Source organism: Alnus glutinosa, chromosome 5, assembly GCF_958979055.1.
Source record: "Alnus glutinosa chromosome 5, dhAlnGlut1.1, whole genome shotgun sequence".
Taxonomy (NCBI): domain Eukaryota; kingdom Viridiplantae; phylum Streptophyta; class Magnoliopsida; order Fagales; family Betulaceae; genus Alnus; species Alnus glutinosa.
Window position 1 is genome coordinate 30,269,739 of NC_084890.1, and position 21,041 is coordinate 30,290,779.

The following is a 21,041-nucleotide window of genomic DNA, read 5'->3' on the forward strand; positions in this document are numbered from 1 at the left end:
AACTCATTTGGCTCCAATCTATGTTGCGCGACCTTGGCTTTTACCTCCCCTCCCCACCCACCCTATAGTGTGACAACATTAAGGCAACCTACTTCTTCGCCAATCCCGCCTTCCATGCTCGTACCAAACATATCGAAATTGATTTTCACTTCGTTCGTGACAAAGTCGCCTCCAAAACCTTGATTGTCCGATTCATCTCCAACAAAGATAACCTGGCCGACATTTTTACCAAACCCATTGCCTCACCATATGTTACGTGTCTACACCCGGAGAAAGAATAGCCAATTAGAACTAGGTCTCTTGTTAGATAAGGTAAGAGTCGTATTGTCTCTTTAAGAAAATAATAGATTTATAATAAGGTACGAGTCGTTTTGTCTCTTTAGGAGGATAATGGATTTATTATCCAAATAAAGGAGACTTGCTCATAAAACAATATCTCCAATAGGAAAATAAAGAATTTGTCTCCCTTAAGAATTATATTTATTATTTACGTTATTTTCGTTTTACTATGTAATCTTCTATTTAAACGTGAGTATTGATCAATAAAAATATGAGAAGTTTAATATTCAGTTCTAACTGTTGTTTTAGAATGTTTAAGATTCCTCGAATTACCCTAAAATTAGGAGGCCTAGGATTCTTCGAATTATCCTACCAAAATTTATCGTTTTTGTTTATTTTTCATCCTTTGTTACATAGGCCCGTAACACCATACTTTTCCCTCATGCGCACCAAGCTCAACGTCGTGTCCCCTATGTCTCGCTTGCGGGGGCGTAATGAACCATCTACGGAGACACAACTCTACAAGCAACATTCTATACAAGACACAACTCAATTCTGTATTTCTATGTATTTTCTTCCCTTTTGTAATATGTCAAATACTTGTATAAATTGAAACCATCAATGAATGAAAATTCAGGCAATCCAATTCAATCATATTCTCACCTTTCTGTACTCCATATATTCCTGCTCTAACTATAGAAATGTTTTTTACAAAAATATTGACATCATATCAAGGCATCCCTGGTAAAATCTCTACTTGCTTGGGACACCCAAGCTAATAATATTCACATAAACAATTGAAACTTCAGTTTCGTCTCCTTGATGGAGATAAGAATCTATCACTTAAAAGAATACCTACCGAGAGGAATGCTCACCCCCACTCAACAAGATCTTGATTCTGGTTTGATTTCACCAAAGTCGTGTCCAGATGTAGAGGAAGAGTAAAATGAATGGACTGTAGTTGAGTTTTGGATCTGACTTCCACTCGAACTGTGCTCTTGCCTTTGTTGATGGAGGTCTCTCATGGCCTTAAACCTCAAATCTTCACTGTAGGTGCTTGGTTCTGGGATCACTTCTGGAACGGTCATTCGCCCTTCGAGCATGCCTACAACCTCGGACATGGTAGGCCTAAGTGATGAGGACGCATTTGTGCACAACAGAGCTACTTTAACCATAATTTCTGCTTCCTTTTGGTTGACCTCAGACCCCAACCTCTCATCAATCAGCTTCATAAAGTTTCCAGTTTGTTGCAAATGACAAGCCTGAGACAAAAACTCTTTAATTACTATCATGCAAATGTTCCTCTTAGCTTATGATCAAAGTAACAAGTAAGTATAAGCATTAACAACGGATGTGTAACGGATCAAACCGGAAGTGGAGTTATAAAGTACCCGATCCAAAAGACAAACACAATTGTCACTTGGCATATAGTTATTATTGTTCTTTCCACTCAGAATTTCTAAGGCCACAACTCCAAAACTGTAAACATCTGCTTTGTAGGTCAGATAACCCCATAATGCATATTCCGGTGCCATATATCCTCTGCAAACCAAAATCTAAACGTCTAGTAATTCAACACCAAAAGTATAAATTTTTTTGCAAATATCATGTATGTAACTATGACAACTATAAAATAAATAACTATTGAGTTTTATATAAGTAAACAAACATTGTTCCAGCGACTCGGGTACTAATGTGAGTTTTCTCCTCTTCATCAAGCTTAGCCAATCCAAAGTCGGATATTTTAGGGTTCATGTCTCCATCCAACAACACATTAGTTGCTTTAATGTCTCTATGAACAATCTTGAGTTTTGATTCTTCATGGAGAAAAGCTAGACCTCTTGCTATCCCAATACAGATCTTAAGCCTTGTAGGCCAATCCAATTTAAGCTGACTGTTTTCTGGACCTACAGAAACAAGAAAACATTGTTACCAACTCAAATCTTTACTTTCTTTTTCTTTTTCTTTTTTTTATTAGGGCACAAAACATGGGACATAACCCAAGATGTTACGTGCTTACGTAACGTAGGATGAGAACTCAACAAGAATGAAAGATATGGTAGGATTTTCGAGTAATCCTAGACCTCTTTGGTTGAGCAATTAGGGGTGCTCGGAACTCACAAACATAAAGTTTAAATTTAATTTCTTTTTTGATTTCTTTACTCCATAACAATGCAGCTTACTTAAAGACATACAATAAAGTTCTACTTAGAACAAGACACTAAGACTCTACCAGTGACTTACATTGAGATAAATACTAACAAAGAGACTAACAAAGAGATAGAGATAACTTTTAACAAGCTAGAGATAACCTGATAACCTATTAAGAACAAGCCAAATAGAATTGAACTACTAACACCCCACACAAATAACAGATAAGGATAAACTAGAAGAACTACTACTGCATTGCAACTCTAAACAACCCAACTTCTAAGAACGTAACACAAGAACACAGGAAACATACAAGGAGAAACTAAAAAACTAAAACAAAACTCCATAGAACTACCGAACCAGAAAATCAAGAAAAGAATAGTACATATCTTATTATTTTTAGTAGTATCCACAGCTAAACAAAATGGCATAATACTCACCAAATAGAGCACGAGCAAGGCTATTATTTTCCATATACTCATACACCAATAATAATTGATCCCCTTCAATACAACATCCATGAAGCTTCACAAGATTTGGGTGTTGCAAACAAGAAATCATGCCTATCTCATTTAAAAATTCACGATTTCCTTGTTTCGATTTAGATGAGAGCTGCTTAACTGCTATGACAGTACCATCAAGTAATTGACCCTGCACAGTTGCACCCAACATTTATTCAGATCTGAACAAAAATCCATACTCAAATGGGATAAGTCAAGTCGAGTTTGTCGCATTACCTTGAACACAGGACCAAACCCACCTTCTCCAACCTTGTTGGCAGAATCAAAGTCATTAGTAGCAGCTTTTATTTGTTTTAAGGTAAAACTACCTGTCTGCAACTCTAGCCCTTGAACATCTGTCCAAGGAGGCACATGCGAACCAGTAAGCCAAGGAATTTAGTTTTCTTGTAAGTACTAGCTTGATATACACTAAAGAAAGATGATGTGCTCATATGAAAATTTAATGTGCAATGAACGCAGTGAGTATGAGTACCAACTTTCTTATTCTTCTAAATATCATTATCATAATTAATTTCTATCACATACTAAAATTGTACATCTTCGTACACCAAAGCTCATCGTTAAGAAGCAACAATTCAACCGCTTCTCATAACATAAGATTGCGATGCTTAAGAAGTAAAAGAGAAATATGCCCTCACGATTTAGCTCAACAAAATCTCCTTCAGGAAAATAAATAGTTCTACTTAACTCATATGCCCTCCCATTAGAGTAAACTAACACTGCATAATTAATATTTGAAAACCATACTTAACATATATTATTGCAACAAATATCCCATGACATATCAAAACACGTCTACAAGGAAATTAATTAAAGCCTAGATATTGCTAATAAGCCTACACCTGACAATATATTAGGTATCTGAATTTAATTATGCACACCTGCATACATTTCTCTAGCAACTGAAGATCAGTGAACCACAATTAAAGAAGTTCAAAAGTCAAGAAAACCTACTCTTTGTGCATCATTTACTCATTAAAATTGACTACGTAGAGGCAATTAAATCAATTTCAGAATCAGCTAATTTTTTTTTTTTTTTTAAATAAGTAATTTGAGAATCAAGCAATTGATAGAGCCTGTACCTGTTTTTCTCCCTCTTTTCCTCCGCAAACAGCCTTTCCACCAAAGGATTCCCACTAAAAAGAGTACTAAGCATACTGCTCCAATTGCAACTCCAACAATGATATGAACGGTTTGCTTGGTTCCACCATTTGGACAAAGCTTAAAATCTGCCCAAAAACAAAATAAATCAATTATGTTTTCCAAGGACTTATAGTGAACAAGACAAGAAAGCTTGGCAAGATATATATTGGCTGAATAAAGTAGACATAAACATGGAATGTAACAACGAATATTACCTGTTAATTACTCAGAAAATATAATTAGGCGCAAAGGGAGAGGGATGGAGTTGGGGGGGGGGGGGGGGGGGGGGGGGGGGGGGGGAGATAATTTCCACAATTGAAATCTAGGACTTTACATGAATTATTAGAAGAAGAAAAAAGCAAAAGAAAAAAGGGATCAGAATGCTGCACTGTCCTGATCACAACAATTACTAAATTCCAATTTAATTTTATCCTTTGACAATGAATCCAATCGTTTGTGAGCAATAAGGAAGCCAAAATATTCAGTTCCAAAAGTATCAACTATTTAAAATTTTTTGACGATCCGAAATAATTTTATAGCAAGGATAATGTGACAGATTAAAACTAAATCAAGACAGTGCATTTCTTATAAGATTTATGTATGATTTAAAAAACAATAAAGATTATAGAATTGAATTCATACGATTCGACTTCAAAAAAGCAGTTGAAATTTGTATTTATGCTTTTCTATATTGTTCTGGATTGTGCATTTATAAGCCAAAGGAAAACTGGAAGGAATTTCATATCATGCAACTCAATCTCTATGACATTTTCCTTGTCCAATGATACAAATAGAATAATTTCTTTACTCCACAAAGGGCAAACCTAATGATTCCATGTGGAGCCAACAGCATCTATAATGCAACAGAGGACATTCAAGGATTTTAAAACACTGATACGCTGGATTATATGGACTGTAGAGGTGTTGTACTCGGTGCTAAATTTCACATTGAGTATGTACTGAGAAGAACTCAACTATAAAAATGATGATATAAGAGACCTTAAAGTGACTAGTCCTTATGGTATTATGCAAATGTGACTATCACATCTTTGGGTCGTCACAAAGAGTCTTTCCACAAAAGGATTCCAATAATTATTCTCTTGCTGAAAATCATGTCTTGATTTGAACACTAATCAAGTAGTGGTGGCCTAAGAAGGAAACCCATAAAGAGGGTATATGTCCCTATTACTTGTAAATTAGCATGTGCAAGAACATATAGTATCTCAAGGGATAGTAATATGACAAAGAAAATATTCACACATAGCTCACCAGAAACCACAGAAACAGCTGATATAAGGGGACCATAAACTCCACTACGAGGGATTCTCGTTGTCCCTTTACCAGCCCAATAGAATCGGATCTCTAAGACATTTTTTGACACATTGACATTGGATACACCCTTAACTACTGGCTTTTGAGTAATACCGGTGTAATCTTCAATATTGAAATCCTTCCACACTAGTCTTTCCTGTGGCAAAGAGGTTTTATTAAACTTTAATCTGCAACTTCAAAGATACATATTTACCATCACTGTGGCTCATTACCTGAACATAGATATCAAATACACGCTTCCCAAGACTGCTATATGTTTCGTCATTTGTAAACTGTATCTCTGCAAAGTGGAGATTTACAGTGTAGTTTCCATTCTCCAAGCAATAATGGAAATAAGTAAGCGAAATAGGAGATACTCGTGCCGTCCCATACAATTCAGTGACATTTGATGATGAGAGAGATACAGTGTAACGTGTATTTTGGTAATCGTTATCATCCATGAAGTCTCCAGTGCTGCTAAATCCCCAGTAACTATTGTCACGGATAAAGAATTTTGCAGTGCCACCTACAGCTTCTGCATCTCCTTCATATATCACAGTTGCTTTATCTTCCTTGAATGCTACATCATTTCCACCAGAATTAACATGGAAACAATTTGAATCTGCCAGGAAACAATACAGAAAGAGAATCTATGTGAGAGCAAGATATATGGTAACCACAAAGCAACTTACAGAGCTCATCATTTATACAGCTCAATTTTTATTTTTTTTATTTTTAAATTTGGTGTAATGAGATATCAATATATACCTATACACATTTACTGATGTGAACCAAACAGCACAAGAACAAAGGAAAAATGATTTGGGCTACTTAGAGAGAGTTGTGACCTCCAAGACACCAAAAGATGTTATAGGTTTTGATAATACTCAAGCATGTTATTTTATTCATTAGGATTATGCTTAAATAGGAGACGGTTAGGTTATAACACATAACCATTAAGTCTAGCCGTCATTTACATCATACAGGAACCCTAGAGGAATAATAGCTACATGTTACAAGGCTAGGTTTAGCCGTCATTGACTTAGACCCTAATGAGAAAGAATACTCACGAATAGCTTATAACCTTATTTGGAGTATCTATTCCTTATTAGACTAGACTACAAAATAAATGGAGATTTACTCCTTATTAGTCTCTAACTTAACTCCAAAGAAAAGATTACATCATTCCCTTCCCCAAACAATTTCCTTGTCCCCAAGGAAAAGTTCTAAAAACTACTCTTGAAATCCCTTAAAACCCTTCTAAAATTATCACTTAACAATTATGAAAATAACAAATATTAAAAACTAAACCAAGGCTTTGTTGGCTTCAATCAACAGCATGGTATGCAATTTCTCTTTTAAGTCTTTGACCAACTTCTTTTTTTTTTTTTTCCTGAACCAAGAAAGAACACGTCTCTTCTTTCTTTTATTTCTGAAAGTGTGATGGCTGGGCTGTGATGCAGTAACTATTGCGTGTGGGGTGGCCAGCAACGGCGAAAGACTTGACAGTGAGAAGCTTTCAACGACGTGGTGGTTAACGGCGCATCTAGAAGCCCGAGTTTGGTGATTTCTGGATGTGCGGCTGGGGCGGGCTACTCGGGGACCATAGCGGCTGCTTGATGCGGTGTTTTACGGCGAGTCTGTGAAACGAACGGCGGATATGTGGTGGCCGGTGCATCTGGGATGACAGTGGCTGTTGGTGGACTGAACGGCATAGATCTACGACTGAGGGTGGTGCTGGTGGGGCAGGTGTTATAGGCGGGGATTTGCTTGCTGGAGAGGTGCGTAGTGGAGAAAAACTTTTAATTCTTCTCATGTGCTCCTCCATCTGTTTGCTAGATTTATCTTTCCACACTAAGAAAATCTAATCGCATCATTCTAGCCTTGCTTGTTGCTCTGCACCCAAAAAGATTTGGAAAGACATGGTGATGGTGTGGATTAGTGATTGCTGTAGAAAACAATCAACCGGGCCTCTATGATTAACAATTGCTTGTTAACAAGAGGAACCCTAGCTCTGATACCACTTGATATGAAAAAAACAACACAAGAACAAAGGAAAAAGAATTTGGGCTACTTCGAGAGAGCCGTGACCTCCAAGACACCAAAAGATGTGATAGGTTTTGATAATACTCAAGCATGATATTTTATTCATTAGGATTATGCTTAAATAGGAGACGGCTAGGTCATAAGACATAAGACATAACCATTAGGTCTAGCCGTCATTTACATCATGCAGGAACCCTAGAGGAATAATAGTTACATGTTACAAGGCTAGGTTTAGCCGTCATTGACTTAGATCCTAATGAGAAAGAATACTCACGAATCGCCTATAACCTTATTTGGAATATCTATTCCTTATTAGACTAGACTACAAAACAAATGGAGATTTACTCCTTATTAGTCTCTAACTTAACTCCCAAGAAAAGATTACATCATTTACAGCCTTATGTTAAACTCTTTTCATAACTACATTAAAGCAAGCTAGCATAACAACTATCATTCACTTTTAATTCTCTTTTCTCTCCTTCCCAAGAGCAAACTTTTCGAAAATAAATCACAATATTCTTAGGTAAACACAAATCTGATTAGGAGAAATGCAAGCTAGAAATGGTGCAGCCCTAGAGCCGAGAGGTATACAAGAGAAGCAGATATCAACATATATTTGTTCTCAATCATTGTCTTCTGTTATATTCTTAAGTGATCATAGCAATTGGAAACTTCTTTAATGCAAGCTACCATAACAACTATCATCCACATTAATTTAAAGGTTTTCTCTCCTCTCTCCAACATTAACCCTTTAGAAAGTAAACCACAATATCCTGGTGACATTGTCGACCTTTACAAATTTAAATTTTGCAAGATCATACAAAACTGATTAAGAGAAATGCAGGCTATAAGGGTGCAACCCTAGAGCAAGGGAGCTATACAATAGAAGCACCAGAAAAGAAAAGAGTGAAAAGGATGAATTTACAAAAATTAAACGACATTGCAATCTTTCAAAGAGATCCAAGAAAAGAGCCATAATCAGCGAAGCAAGATAGATTGAGAGTCCACTGTCTTGAACATCCTATTGCTCCTCATTCCAAATTCACCATATCAAACAAAGAGGAACTGCTCACCATGCCATTAGAGTCATCACACTTTTAAATTCTCATCTATAAGCTGCCAATATCTTTATCACTAATGCAGGCATTACCCAGTAAACTCATAAAAGACCATGGACCAAAAGTACATGGCTACCAGACAATGCAAAAGCAATTGATTTGCTGTTGCCCATCTCTTTCCACATAAGAATAGTATATTAAACAGTCTCCTCTTTTAACCAAATTCTCCACCATACCAATGTGAATACGAATTGCATTCCTGAAACAAATAATACCTTAAAGTCAGATATAACCTTAGACTGATGACCCTCAGCTTCCAACAGAACATCTTCACCAAAACTGTAGTCAAACATTGTGGAACATATGAACTGGACCCTCAACTGATTCTGATTCTGATCTTAGCAAGAATGGACAACTCAGATTCCAATGCAAAATCTTCCATCTAGCCCAGATACTTAGTCATTGTAGCACTCTTCTTGTGAACAATGGAAATAAATCAGGGAGCAGGAAAACTTGAAGGAATTCCCACACAAACCTGACAGGAACCCGAGGATTTCTTTCATTGAAAATCAGAAAATAAAAGGGATAAATCGATCACTTCGAAGGGATCAAGCCTCCAAATGATCACTTCGAGGAGATCAACCTCCAAATGCCTTAGGCACATACCTGGTCCTCGAAGATCTACCCGGATAGTATGTCCTCCTGAGCGGTATGGTGATTACGACACTTCTTTTAGTACTACTTTGTCATCTATTTCCATTCCCACATGCTTTTTAGAGGCTGTTAAACATGAGTGTTAGCGAAATGCGATGGATGAGAAACTCCAGACTCTCCAGGACAATCATACATGGGATGTGGTTCCTTGCCCCTCTACTGTTAAAGTCATTAGTTGTAAATGGGTTTTCTCAGTTAAGCTTCGCTCTGATGGGACTCTGGACAGGTATAAGGCACGCTTAGTTGCACTTGGGAACATGCAAGAATATGGGGTGGACTATGAGGAGACATTTGATCCGGTGGCAAAGATGACTACAGTGCGTACGATTCTTTCTATTGCTGCCTCTTAAGGCTGGCCACTTCACTAGATGGACGTCAAAAATGATTTTCTTCATGGTGATCTCAAAGAGGATATTTACATGAGTCCTCCTCCGGGTTTATTTTCTTCTCCATCTTCCGCTATATGTAAGTTAAAGCGGTCTCTCTATGGCTTAAAACAGGCTCCCCGGGCATCGTTTGAAAAATTCAGGTCTACTTTGCTTCGCTTCTCCTTTGTTCAAAAGCCAATATGACTCCTCTTTGTTTCTGTGCAAGACTCCGACTGGTTTCGTTCTCTTACTTGTATATGTGGATGATCTTGTCATTATTGGCACTGACTCCACCTTAATTGGCCACCTCAAGCAGAATCTTCAGGCTTCTTTTCATATGAAAGATCTTGGTCCTCTTAAGTATTTTTTGGGTTTGGAAGTACAACGGATTCTTCAAGTATATTCTTGAATCAGCACAAATATACCCAGGATTTGATTGGGCTAGCGGGTCTTCAGGATTCGTGAGGTCAATGTGAAATATCGAAGTGAGGAGGGTGATCTTCTTGCTGATCCCACTATGTTCTGACAGTTGGTAGGAAGCTTGAACTATTTGAATATTACTCGGCCTGATATTTCCTTCGCTGTTCAACAGGTTAGCCAGTTTATGCAAACTCCACACCATCTTCATTTAGCTGTTGTTCGCCATATTATCCGATATCTTCGGGGGTCACTTGGTCGTGGGTTGTTCTTTCCTACTGACTCTCCGCTTCGTCTTGTCGCTCATAGTGATGCTCATTGGGCTGGCTGTCCTAATACTAGGCAGTCCGTCACATGTTGGTGCATGTTTCTTGGTGATTCTTTGATCTCTAGGAAGAGTAAGAAACAAGCTCGCGTTTCTAAATCCTCTACTGAATCCAAATACCGGGCAATGTCTACTGCTTGTTCTGAGATCGTTTGGCTTTGTGAGCTTCTAGCTGAGCTTGGTTTTCCTCAATCTAATTCTACTCCTCTTCATGCTGATAATACTAGTGCCATTCAAATTGCTGCTAATCTTGTTTACCATGAGCGTACCAAGCATATTGAAGTAGATTGTCATTCTATTCGAGAAGTCGTGGACACTCGTGTTATATCTCTTTCTCATGTTTCTACTAATCTCCAGATCACTGACGTCTTCACAAAGGCCATGACACGACAGCGCCATCAGTTTCTTGTGGGCAAATTGATGCTTTTTGATCGACCATCATCAATTTGAAGGGGGATGTTAGCTAGCATATATTTGATTTGATTCAGCACATATTTAGCCTTAATTATAGCCATAGATATTCTGTAATTATAGGGCTTATTATACTTGCCTTATTTGGTTTCCTAGATTCATGTAATTGCTGATATTCAGCATTGTAATTCCCGTTTTATTTTCTATATAAGATGAGAACCCTCACAAAGAGAGGCATTCAATCCAATTGACATCAACTAGTTCTTTATCTATTGTGTACCTCGCACTCATCAAGGATAACAATTAATCATCCTTGTCCATCATGGGATTCATGATCTCTTAAGTATTCGAACAATTATCAATATTTGATAGAACTGAAAATTTGGATGAAATGAATTCCAACCACAAAACATTTACCTTTCTCACAAAAGACTCGTTCGTGATAGGAGGTTTACAAGCCAGACTAGAAAATGAGCTACCTTTGCCAGCCGTTGGTTTATCTGTCACTTTAATTATTTGGCGGTTTCCCTCCCCAAGTCTCTCCTCCTTTCTCCTTGCAAATGAAATGACAGCTGTCATGGATCGGGATCTGTAGGTCTTAAATTCACGTTGAATGTACGAGCGAAGACCCTCAATAAATGTCTCTATCAACTGCCTTTCTGTCCAGTTATGAGCAAGATTAGATAACTTCTCAAAATGATTTTCGTATTCCTCAATTATTGATGTTTGCCGAATTTTGCCAACTCAACATCAATGTTTTCAAACTTATAAGAACCAAATCAAGGAACTTCCATCTCTATATGCAAAAATCCTTGATCATGATCGTTAAGAAGACGTTCTCCTAGTGGAATCCAACATGTAATTGATCCATAATTTTTGTTCTTCGTTCTGTCTGCTGAGAGCTTGATTGATGTAGTCACTAATGAACTCCTTTAGCTACTCGAAGATTTTTGAATCAAACCTCAACTCGAGTGGGACCTCCTCTTGCTGGTGAGAATTGCTAGTAGAAGCCATGGTGTATTCCTCTTAAGTTTGAATTGCTACTTAGGCATAAAACCTTCTTCTTCTTCTTCTTCTTCTTTTTTTTTTTTTTTTTTTTTTTGCTCTTTAAAGGGTTGAGCCCAACCTTGGATTGCTGTAGTTTTGAGTTAGGGACTGATTTGTTATCATACGCAAACTACCAGAATAGAAATTCAATCAAGCTATACTGTTCTGAAACTGGAATTAGGATATCCTATTATCACAATAGGACACCCCAATACGTGCATCCAAATAGAACCTTTCCTAAACCAAAATAAGAACAAAGGTTCACCTGTAGCCAAACACCCTTCTTCCTCCTCCTACACCTCACGCACAGGCCACCGCTTTGCACTCCCATGCACGGCCATTGCCCCGCAACACCACCTCTTTACATGGCTAGCCACCACGCACAGTCACCTCTGCCTCGCACAACTCCACCGAGCACGGTCACCTTAGCACAACGAGTGCTTCCCTAATCACCTTTTGCACCACACACCGCTTCTACCTCACAAGGCCAACACTTTGCACAAACACCATTTACAACCCACCACACATCACTAAGCACAGTACATGCTCCACCTGCACCACTTTGCACTGCCACCCCGCACAAACAGGTCACAAAGCATGTAACAGGTGAGTTCCTTGTTACTAAATTTGGATTAAGGGAGAAGGAGAAAATGGAATTGAATAAGGAAAGCTTTACAGGAAAAGTAACAAAACATAGAAAATATGCATTCAAGGCGCCTGGCCTCCATGAACATTCGAGGTTTTCTTCCTCCTTACAGTCTAAGACTGAATTACAAGATGAATGCCCTCTCTCTCACCCTTCTCCCCATTTATACAAGATTCTCTCAATACCGTCCCTCCCACAATAGCCTCGCATCCTAACAGAATTTGGAAGCCAAAATCAACTAACAGAATACTATTTACACCCCATTCCCTTCACGTCATCGCTGCATGAGCTGGTGCTGGACTACTCGTGACAAAGCACCACTATCGGCACTCACCGATAGACCTATTGCATGGTTTAGATCACAAAACACCCGACAATCACCACCCACAGTAGCTCCGACGGCAACCCAAGCTACCACCGGCAATACTCCTACAGCACTTTGATGACCCCCAAACACGGTTCAAAGACGGCGGAGCAACAGCTAGCCCACTCACGGACACAGCCTCTGTTGAGTTTTGGCTATAGAGGTTTTTCTTTATGGGTAACAAAAAATAAAAGAAAGAACAAAAATCGAGCATCTCTAATAACAAATGATAGGAACCAGTGGGTTTATGTCATTGAAAATCAGAAAATAAAATGGACAAATCGACCATTTTGAGGGGATCGAGCCTCCAAATGATCACTTTGAGGGGATCAATCTCCAAACGCCTTAGGCAAAGTTAAATTTTGTTTCTATGAATTGACCATACGGCATCAACAATCTTAAATAGCGAAGAGTTACACTTATTTTGAAAATAAAAATATATGCAGATTTGACAACATAAGGAAATCAAGCAAATAATGACCATAACAGAAATGAAATGAAGGCATAAATGTGTAATCATGGAATAAATAGGAAAATTGGGTTTCTTAACAAAACCATCCTGTAAGATCTTTTCATTTTTCAATTTAACACAAATATGCCATGCAAAAACATCCTATCCATTCCTATTGTATTTCCACAACCACCAAAATGTGAGCTCCAGAAAGTAAGAGTGGTCCAACCTCCCCCCATTTCAGAACTCACCAGCCTCCTCCATATGCTAACTTTTTCCACCACAAACTTATGCAAACATTACCCAACCCTCCAATTAGGAAATCTACCACTCTAGCAGATCTTGTGGAGTTTGAGGTAATGAAGGCTTTCAAAGCTCATAATATGCTCTTTTTGGCATTCTGAACTGAAGAAGCAAAAGTTTAAACTCAATCATCACTCCTCTTTTTCTTTCTCTTTTATTGAAGGCCTTATTGTATGTGGAAAACTCTTTCGCTTTGCTATCATAACTTTCTTTACCAGGGTCAGCCGAGACTTCCTTAAGTAATTTAATATAACTAACTAAAAATTTTCATGTGTATATATCCATAAATGAAGGCAAATTCTCATATTTTCACATGAGAGGTAAGAAAAAATTTCCAAAATAAATTTGGTGAAGCTCCAGAATAATTTCATAGCAGTCAATAATGTTGAAACTCTAGAAATGTATCCTTACATCGTGGACAATTGAAATTCTTCAAGCAATGAGGACGTTGCCTTCTGCAGAGAATGAGTAACAAAAGAATATGTTAGTAAAAAATGCACACCATTCATATTAAACTTTGTTCTCATTTTGTAGTAGCTTGAAAACTAATAACAGGACTAAAGAAGCCAGCTAAAAAATGAATGAAAAGAAAGGGTGTCTTACAAGTTATCCTCGTTTAAAGAGCTTCGAAACAAGTTGAAGTTTAAATTCCTAAATGAACAATAGAAGGTGCAAGAAACATAAATTTTAAAGGCACATCAAACTGGAAAACATACATAAACAATTAGTATACAAGTAGACTAACAGGTTTTCTCGACAAGCCGGTTGCTCAGGACCTTGCCATGTAAAGTTATTGTACGAAAGATCACTGCATCCATGCATTGGGAAAAAAAATGTCAATTTTCTTTAATTAGAAAATGAAAAAAAAAAAGAAAAAAAGGCTCATATGAATTTAAAAGTAACAGCATTTAGTATTTCAAAAACATTTGAACCTGAAAAGCATGTTTTATCATTGCATGTCATTTTCTTGAAAACGACTAAAATATATCACTAATACAGTAATCTGTTAATATCCAGAAAATAGAAGCAACTTAGGAAATTCAAGTATATGCTCAAAAGCCCTGACACTATTAGCTGTGAGGTTTGATACGGAAGTTGTTCAGTCCTGCAAATAGGCAATAACGGGACAGCTGAACTGGATATTAAATTTGTTTCTTGCTTCTGAAAGTATTATGGAAATAGTAGTCTAGTGCATGTAGTGGCTCTCAATTCAACAGGAAAAACAATCAAATTATATTAAATATTAAAAAAAAAATTGGAAAATTCTATCTTTAATTCAAAAACATACATTAGAAAGGAGTACTACCAAATAGAAATAGTGCATTTATGAGCTTAATAAGATAAGCAAAATATGCATATTTCATTAATTCAAAAGGAGAATAGCAAACTCCACCCTTATATATGGTTAGTGCCAATGGCCCTCAAATTGTTATCTCCCTGTATTTCATAGTTAATGTTTAAGATGGAGAACAATTTTGGATACATCATATGGGCACAAAGGAAAAGGTGGATTGCAAATATATCAAAAAGATGAAACTAAACAGAAAAAGCATCCCAGATAAGAAACATACATATTACTTCCTTCCATCAAGATTGAATCCGGTACATTTCCGCTTAGCAAGTTGCCAGTTAAAAAGCTAATAGAAGCAACATCAAATGTTTAGTATGCATTAAAAATACTATATGCAAAAGCAGTTGCACAAATCCTGTCAGAAATCTATAGTTGCATTTGGTAAGAGATACATGACATGGTTCTGCACCAGATAGCAAGTTTGATCATAAAAAATAAAAAATAAAATAAAAAAATGGGGTGCATGTGTGCAGTTGTGCGTTCAGGTGTTTGTGTCTATATAAATCAAGTTGTCCAGACTTGGAAATGATATTAAAGTATGTTACTAATGAAAGTCAAAATATACAAACAATTACAGCCTCTATTTCGATATACTTACAGGAACTTCAGGCGCTCTACCTTGATATTGGTGGGAATCTCCCCAACCAAATTGTTGAAACTGACATCACTACAACAATCACAAAGAGACAAGATAATCAATATCCAACCTTGGAACAATTTAGAACCTGGTATGTTGAAGAAAGGGCACTCAAAATTTTATAGTTTGAATAGATAACCTTAGTTAATAAGGCATTATTAACTTAGCATTACTAGAAGCTATTTCGCTCATGAAAGCAAACATTGCTTCTATCAATATGCTATGTTTTCTAGTAATCTGTTACCATCCAGATAGGAGCAAAGCAGACAACAATTATAAGAAAAGAATAGAAAAATGATAGCAGCAAGGAATTTGGGCAACATATCTATGCCAACTAGTCCCAAGGTATAACTCAATCGGCTAGGGACCACGCCTTATGAAGTGGAGGTTACTAGTTCGAATCTCTCATTTTTGCCTCCCCTTGAGGCTAATTACTTATAAAAGTAAAATAAAAATAAAAAATTATGCTAACTAGTAAATTGACATGTCACAACTTCCTGCATCTTATAGTTCTCTGTTGTTTCAATCTTTTTGGTTGGCCAATTTTGTGTACCAAAAACTTACAGGTGTGCACACAAGTGCACATCCATATGTTGTGAAATCATAATATGTATGTGCGTAAGTGTGTCTACAAATTTAATTTGTTATCAATGATGTCTTCAGTTTCTATAATTTGATTTCTTAAGGAGAGTGCAATATTCATAGTTTGTGAAGCCAAATTGTTTCTTATTATATCGATCTTTGTAATAGATTTAGAACTTTTTTCTACATCATCATTCAAACAATTTTCTGCACCTTTACTTTTATTTGAGGTCTTTCACACTAATTTTAATGTTGATATATTGCTTTTCTTCCTTGCAAGGACTTTTACAATGTTTTTTGCCAGTCTAGTTGTTTAGGTGATGAAATCATTACAAGCTTGAAGCAATGCCAATTGTTAGAATCCATAAGCGTTTATAAACATTTTGGACCTGTTTGGTTCCTTTTTTAAAGCTCACAAAACAGAAAACAGTGCAAAACGCACTACAAAACATGTTTTGAATTGAAAAACTGTTTTCAGAAAATTATTCTTGAAAACAGCCTATTTTCAGAAAGCAATATTCATAGTTTGTATAGCCAGATTGTTTCTTATTATATCGATATTTGTAATAGATTTAGAACTTTTTTCTACATCATCATTCAAACAATTTTCTACACCTCTACTTTTATTTGAGGTCTTTCACACTAATTTTAATGTTGATATATTGCTTTTCTTCCTTGTATGAACTTTTACAATGTTTTTTGCCAGTCTAATTGTTTAGGTGATGAAATCATTACAAGCTTGAAGCAATGCCAATTGTTAGAATCCATAAGCATTTATAAACATTTTAGACCTGTTTGGTTCCTTTTTTAAAGCTCACAAAACAGAAAACAGTGCAAAACGCACTACAAAACATGTTTTGAATTGAAAAACTGTTTTCAGAACATTATTCTTGAAAACAGCCTATTTTCAGAAAGCATCAAAAAAGTTTCTTGAAACTGTTTTCTATTTTCAGTTTAGGAAAAATAACACCGTTGAAAACATCTTGTTGTCAGCTTTCTTTTGTTCTTTGAAAACAATACCATCCAAATCAAAGGCATTCTGAAGGCAAATGTCGATACACACACACACACACACACACATCTATATAAATATATGATTACCTAATTCAAGCTAGTAAACAGCATACTCCAATATGTCACATGCTCTACTTACAGCATTTGCAGATTCTTCATTGTCCAGATGTATGAAGGGATCTCCCCAAAAATCTTACAGTTTCTCAAAACCCTAAAATACATAACTGAATTGTATCACATAAAGCATCATCAAATCGAATATATAGTTGACAATGTAAGCACTAAACATACAATCTTACTAGGCCAGACATGTTTATCAACATAGGAAAATCCTGATTTGGCCCATCTATATCACTAATCCTCCTGTTTCAAAGATGCCACATGAGCCAAAACTGTTGATTGAATATACCAAAAAATAAAGTTGCATCCTATCAAGCAACTGGATGAATGTAAGAAGGTTTTTTACTCACAACTCTTGTAAATTACTCAAAAGAGATATATTTGGTGAGATGGGTCCCTCCAGTCCACTTGCATGCATTTCTCTTCAAGAATTCAAATTTGAATGAGAATAACTATTAGAAAATATACATAAAAAAAAAAAAAAAAAAAAAAAAAAAAAAAAAAAGAAAAAAAAGTAAAGGCTTGTCTGCTATGTAGGCTCAAAAAAACACTTGAGATCTCTTGAAAAAAAAAAAAAACAAGGATCTTACAATCTTGTCAGTTGCTTCCAATTCTGTATGAAATCAGGTATTGTTCCTCTGAAGTTGTTATCATTTATCCTACTGCATTGTGCAATAAATTGATGTTCATCAGCAAAATGTTTATATTTATGCTTTAAAGGAGGGGTGAATTATGTCAACAGAAGCATATATAATAAATTCTCACAAATCTGTTAGACTTCCCAGCATGGCAAAAGTCATCGGCAAGTTTCCTGTCAAATTATTGGAGGATAGCATCCTGCAATAACAATATTGCAGCAATGAACCAACAAAATCCTTAAAAAACGTTTTAGCAATAAAAAGATTTATAACCTACCAAAATGAAGAGATGAGATGTCTTACAAAGTCTGTAAATTGGTCAAATTGCCAAGCTCAGGAGGAACAATGCCAAAGAATTGGTTTGCTTCAAGGCTTCTGTTTGGAAAAAAAAAAAAAAAATTACAGAAAAGGAATATTGAGATTACTAAAAGAGAATAATAGAAACTCATGATTAAACCAATCCAAGAAATCACTATGGAGTGCAGGGGTATCAAAACAACCATATAACAATTAAAAAACAAGGAAAAGTTTCAGAGGTTTGAGGTCATAGCAGTACACTTAACAAGAAAACCAGAGTCTTTCTACTTTATTTTTATTTTACAACTCAAGCCAACTCATGAAGACTTCAAACCAAAGTTCAAAACGTACAGGTATGTCAGACTGGTAATATTTCCCAATTCCTTTGGAATCTCCCCTGATAAACGATTCCCAAGAACAGAGCTGCACATTACTTGCTGGTTAATTTAAGAGAAAAGCAGCTAAATCAAAACTTAATCAATATAAAATAGAAGAGCTCACATAGAAGTTAATCGCATTGAAGCCCATTCCAGTGGTATTGTCCCATTGAGATAGTTGTAAGCAAAATCACTACAATGAGAGGACAACCGGTGTAAATTGAAAATGCTGAAAAAATAGTATTTATTAAATTCTAGTGAATTGTGTTAGACATTAGTGCTGTAAAATATTACCATCAAACATGAAATTGAAGCATTTCAAAAAGATCTTACATTTCTCGAAGGTAAGGAAGCTTCACCAGTTGAGGCGGAAGCATGCCAGGAAGACTATAGAACTTGATCTCTCTATAATAAATGAGTTATTAGATAGTGAGTATAGGTAACGACTATCATGAGAAGTAGATCAATCATGATGTGCTGTTAGCATTTTACAGTATATTACATATGTCATGGATGTTAAAAAGGCAGCTTTTGAAAATAATGTCTGGTGGCCTTCATTACAATGTATAGTCAACAAAATTTTTTCACTAACCTGACAAACAAAATAAGACTAAACATATATAGATTCGTAGATGAAGGCTTAGATGAGTTGACTTAAATTAATTAATAAAATAATTATATTTTTTGACAATCATACGAAGATGTAAAATCATGCATAAGATGGAAGATTTGACATAAAAATAATTAGTAACAAGATGAGGGAACTGTACATCTTTACGACATGACAGACGGTGTTGTTGCAATCACAACCAATGCTGCTCTCAGAATTTTTTGGTGGCTCTGGAGTCATCCCAACCATTTCAAGTTGGCAAGAATTCCCATCAAATTTCCAATATGTTGAGCCCATGGTAATAGCTATTTGTTGGAGTGCATCAACTACACAACATCCCAGTCAATAAACATCACATTTCAAATCAGCGTTGTACAACTGTGCTTATGAAAAAGAAATGGTAATCCAACTTCATTGCAACTAGTTTTGGCTACGTTAAGTCACAAATTTATATTACAAAGAACCAAGGAAAACAGTTATCTGCGCTTGAACAATATCATTTTTCTTGCCTAAATTCAGATTTAAATACCCAAGAAATTTTTGAACATGTTTGTCATTCTCAATCACATGACCTTGAAGCTTGAAGCAAAAAGAGTATAAATGAAGAAATCGGTTTAATTATCCAATTTACTTCCATATTTGTGAAGGAAAATATGAAAATTAACAACTTAATATGACATTCGACAATTCGATTAATGCATTAAAAAAAAAAAAGGAAACAAGAAAACAATCAGTTTTGCTAGAATTATGTGAATTTAGACCAATAAATAAGCATGTGAGAATCACACTAATTAGAACTTTGCCCATCTAATAAGAGAGGAGCAGAGAATCATGCACTTAGTGAAGCACCATAATCATAAATTTCAATGGGGAAAGCCACAATTTTCTGTTTGGTCACCAAATAATTCAATGAAAAAAAAAAAGAAAAAGATCAATGCATAGTACTTTCATATCTTACTATGAAAAATGATAAGCTAAGCCCAACTAGTCCAAACAGTTTAATGGGTGACACCCAGTTTGACTAACTTCCCAAGATTCAAACTTTTCATTGCTTTTCCCGATCCTTACCAACTACAACGGAAGAGCAAGCTCGTACCTTCTTCTTGGGGTACCACTGCCTTTGCGAATCTCAGCAACCTGAAGTAACTCAATGCAAAAACCATGAACACGAAGCGATTCTTTGCCAGCATGGTCAAGAATTTGACAAAACTACTACAAAGTTGGCTCAAACTATCTTGGTTTTGCAAAAGCTGTACTTACGAGAATCAACCAGTGTGTGTAGTTGACATTTGACACTCTAATCCCACCACCCAGATGTGAAAATGGATGTATCTAATGTTGTGGATTCTTTGGACTTTGGAATGCTCTGGGTTTGAACTTTCCTCTGTCCTTCTCTATAATTGAATGAGATGGCGGCTGTCCACAGTCAATATTTATAAATTGATATTATTGGATTATTATTAAATTATGTTGCCATTGACATTTGACACAGAGAATATACATCTAATAAGGGTGTATTCAACGTACTTGTTACAGCTATGAAGTGATTTTTTTTTAAAAAAAAAAAACAGTATGTATTAGTAAAAGGGTTTTTGACTTTTGAGTCCAAATTAATCTTAAACAATGAAATCTAGTGGCCATGTGAAAATTTAATTTGGGTTATTATATAATATATTCCACGAGAAGACGCTTTTGTGTCACAAAACAGGACAAGATTGTTGAAACAGGATAATATTGTTTTTAAACAGGGTAAGCACGGCTGCCCCGCCCCTTTTCCTTTCCCTTATGGCCTAGAAGGAAAAAGAAAAAAACACGGATGCCACGCGCTCCTACAACACGTACCTTTACTATTTTTCCTCG

The 21,041-nt window shown here is 36.1% G+C and overlaps 1 protein-coding gene across 3 annotated transcripts; it reads right to left on the reverse strand.

The window, feature by feature from the left end:
• Window positions 1–901: 901 nt before the first annotated feature.
• On the reverse strand, window positions 902–20,581 carry LOC133867981 (probable LRR receptor-like serine/threonine-protein kinase RFK1). 3 transcript variants are annotated; one of them, XM_062304766.1, is made up of 25 exons: window positions 20,442–20,574; window positions 20,278–20,318; window positions 19,342–19,507; window positions 18,905–18,976; window positions 18,696–18,764; window positions 18,546–18,617; window positions 18,201–18,272; window positions 18,025–18,096; window positions 17,850–17,921; window positions 17,610–17,681; window positions 17,431–17,502; window positions 17,279–17,350; window positions 15,505–15,573; window positions 15,127–15,192; window positions 14,301–14,363; window positions 14,159–14,206; window positions 13,967–14,010; window positions 5,639–6,027; window positions 5,364–5,562; window positions 4,034–4,180; window positions 3,168–3,286; window positions 2,871–3,081; window positions 1,949–2,186; window positions 1,671–1,821; window positions 902–1,541 (listed from the first exon to the last, which is right to left on the reverse strand). In XM_062304766.1, the coding sequence occupies exons 3-25, from the start codon at window positions 19,476–19,478 to the stop codon at window positions 1,161–1,163; spliced, it is 2,907 nt and encodes a 968-aa protein (XP_062160750.1). In that variant the 5' UTR covers window positions 19,479–19,507; window positions 20,278–20,318; window positions 20,442–20,574; the 3' UTR covers window positions 902–1,160. The 3 variants fall into 3 exon arrangements, with proteins under 3 accessions (XP_062160750.1, XP_062160751.1, XP_062160749.1); XM_062304767.1 differs by having other exon boundaries at window positions 20,250–20,318; XM_062304765.1 differs by having other exon boundaries at window positions 20,278–20,581.
• Between the last annotated feature and the right edge of the window lie 460 nt (window positions 20,582–21,041).

What these genes read in the sequence shown, in the direction of transcription:
- LOC133867981 (XM_062304765.1), bottom strand. Translation starts at nt 20,371, where the DNA reads ATGCTGGCAAAGAATCGCTTCGTGTTCATGGTTTTTGCATTGAGTTAC. An exon ending in CTTCCTTACCTTCGAGAAAT is followed by an intron (nt 18,765 to 18,904) that starts GTAAGATCTTTT and finishes CTCTCATTGTAG; the next exon opens with TGATTTTGCTTACAACTATC. An exon ending in TTGAGTAATTTACAAGAGTT is followed by an intron (nt 17,503 to 17,609) that starts GTGAGTAAAAAA and finishes TCTTTGAAACAG; the next exon opens with GAGGATTAGTGATATAGATG.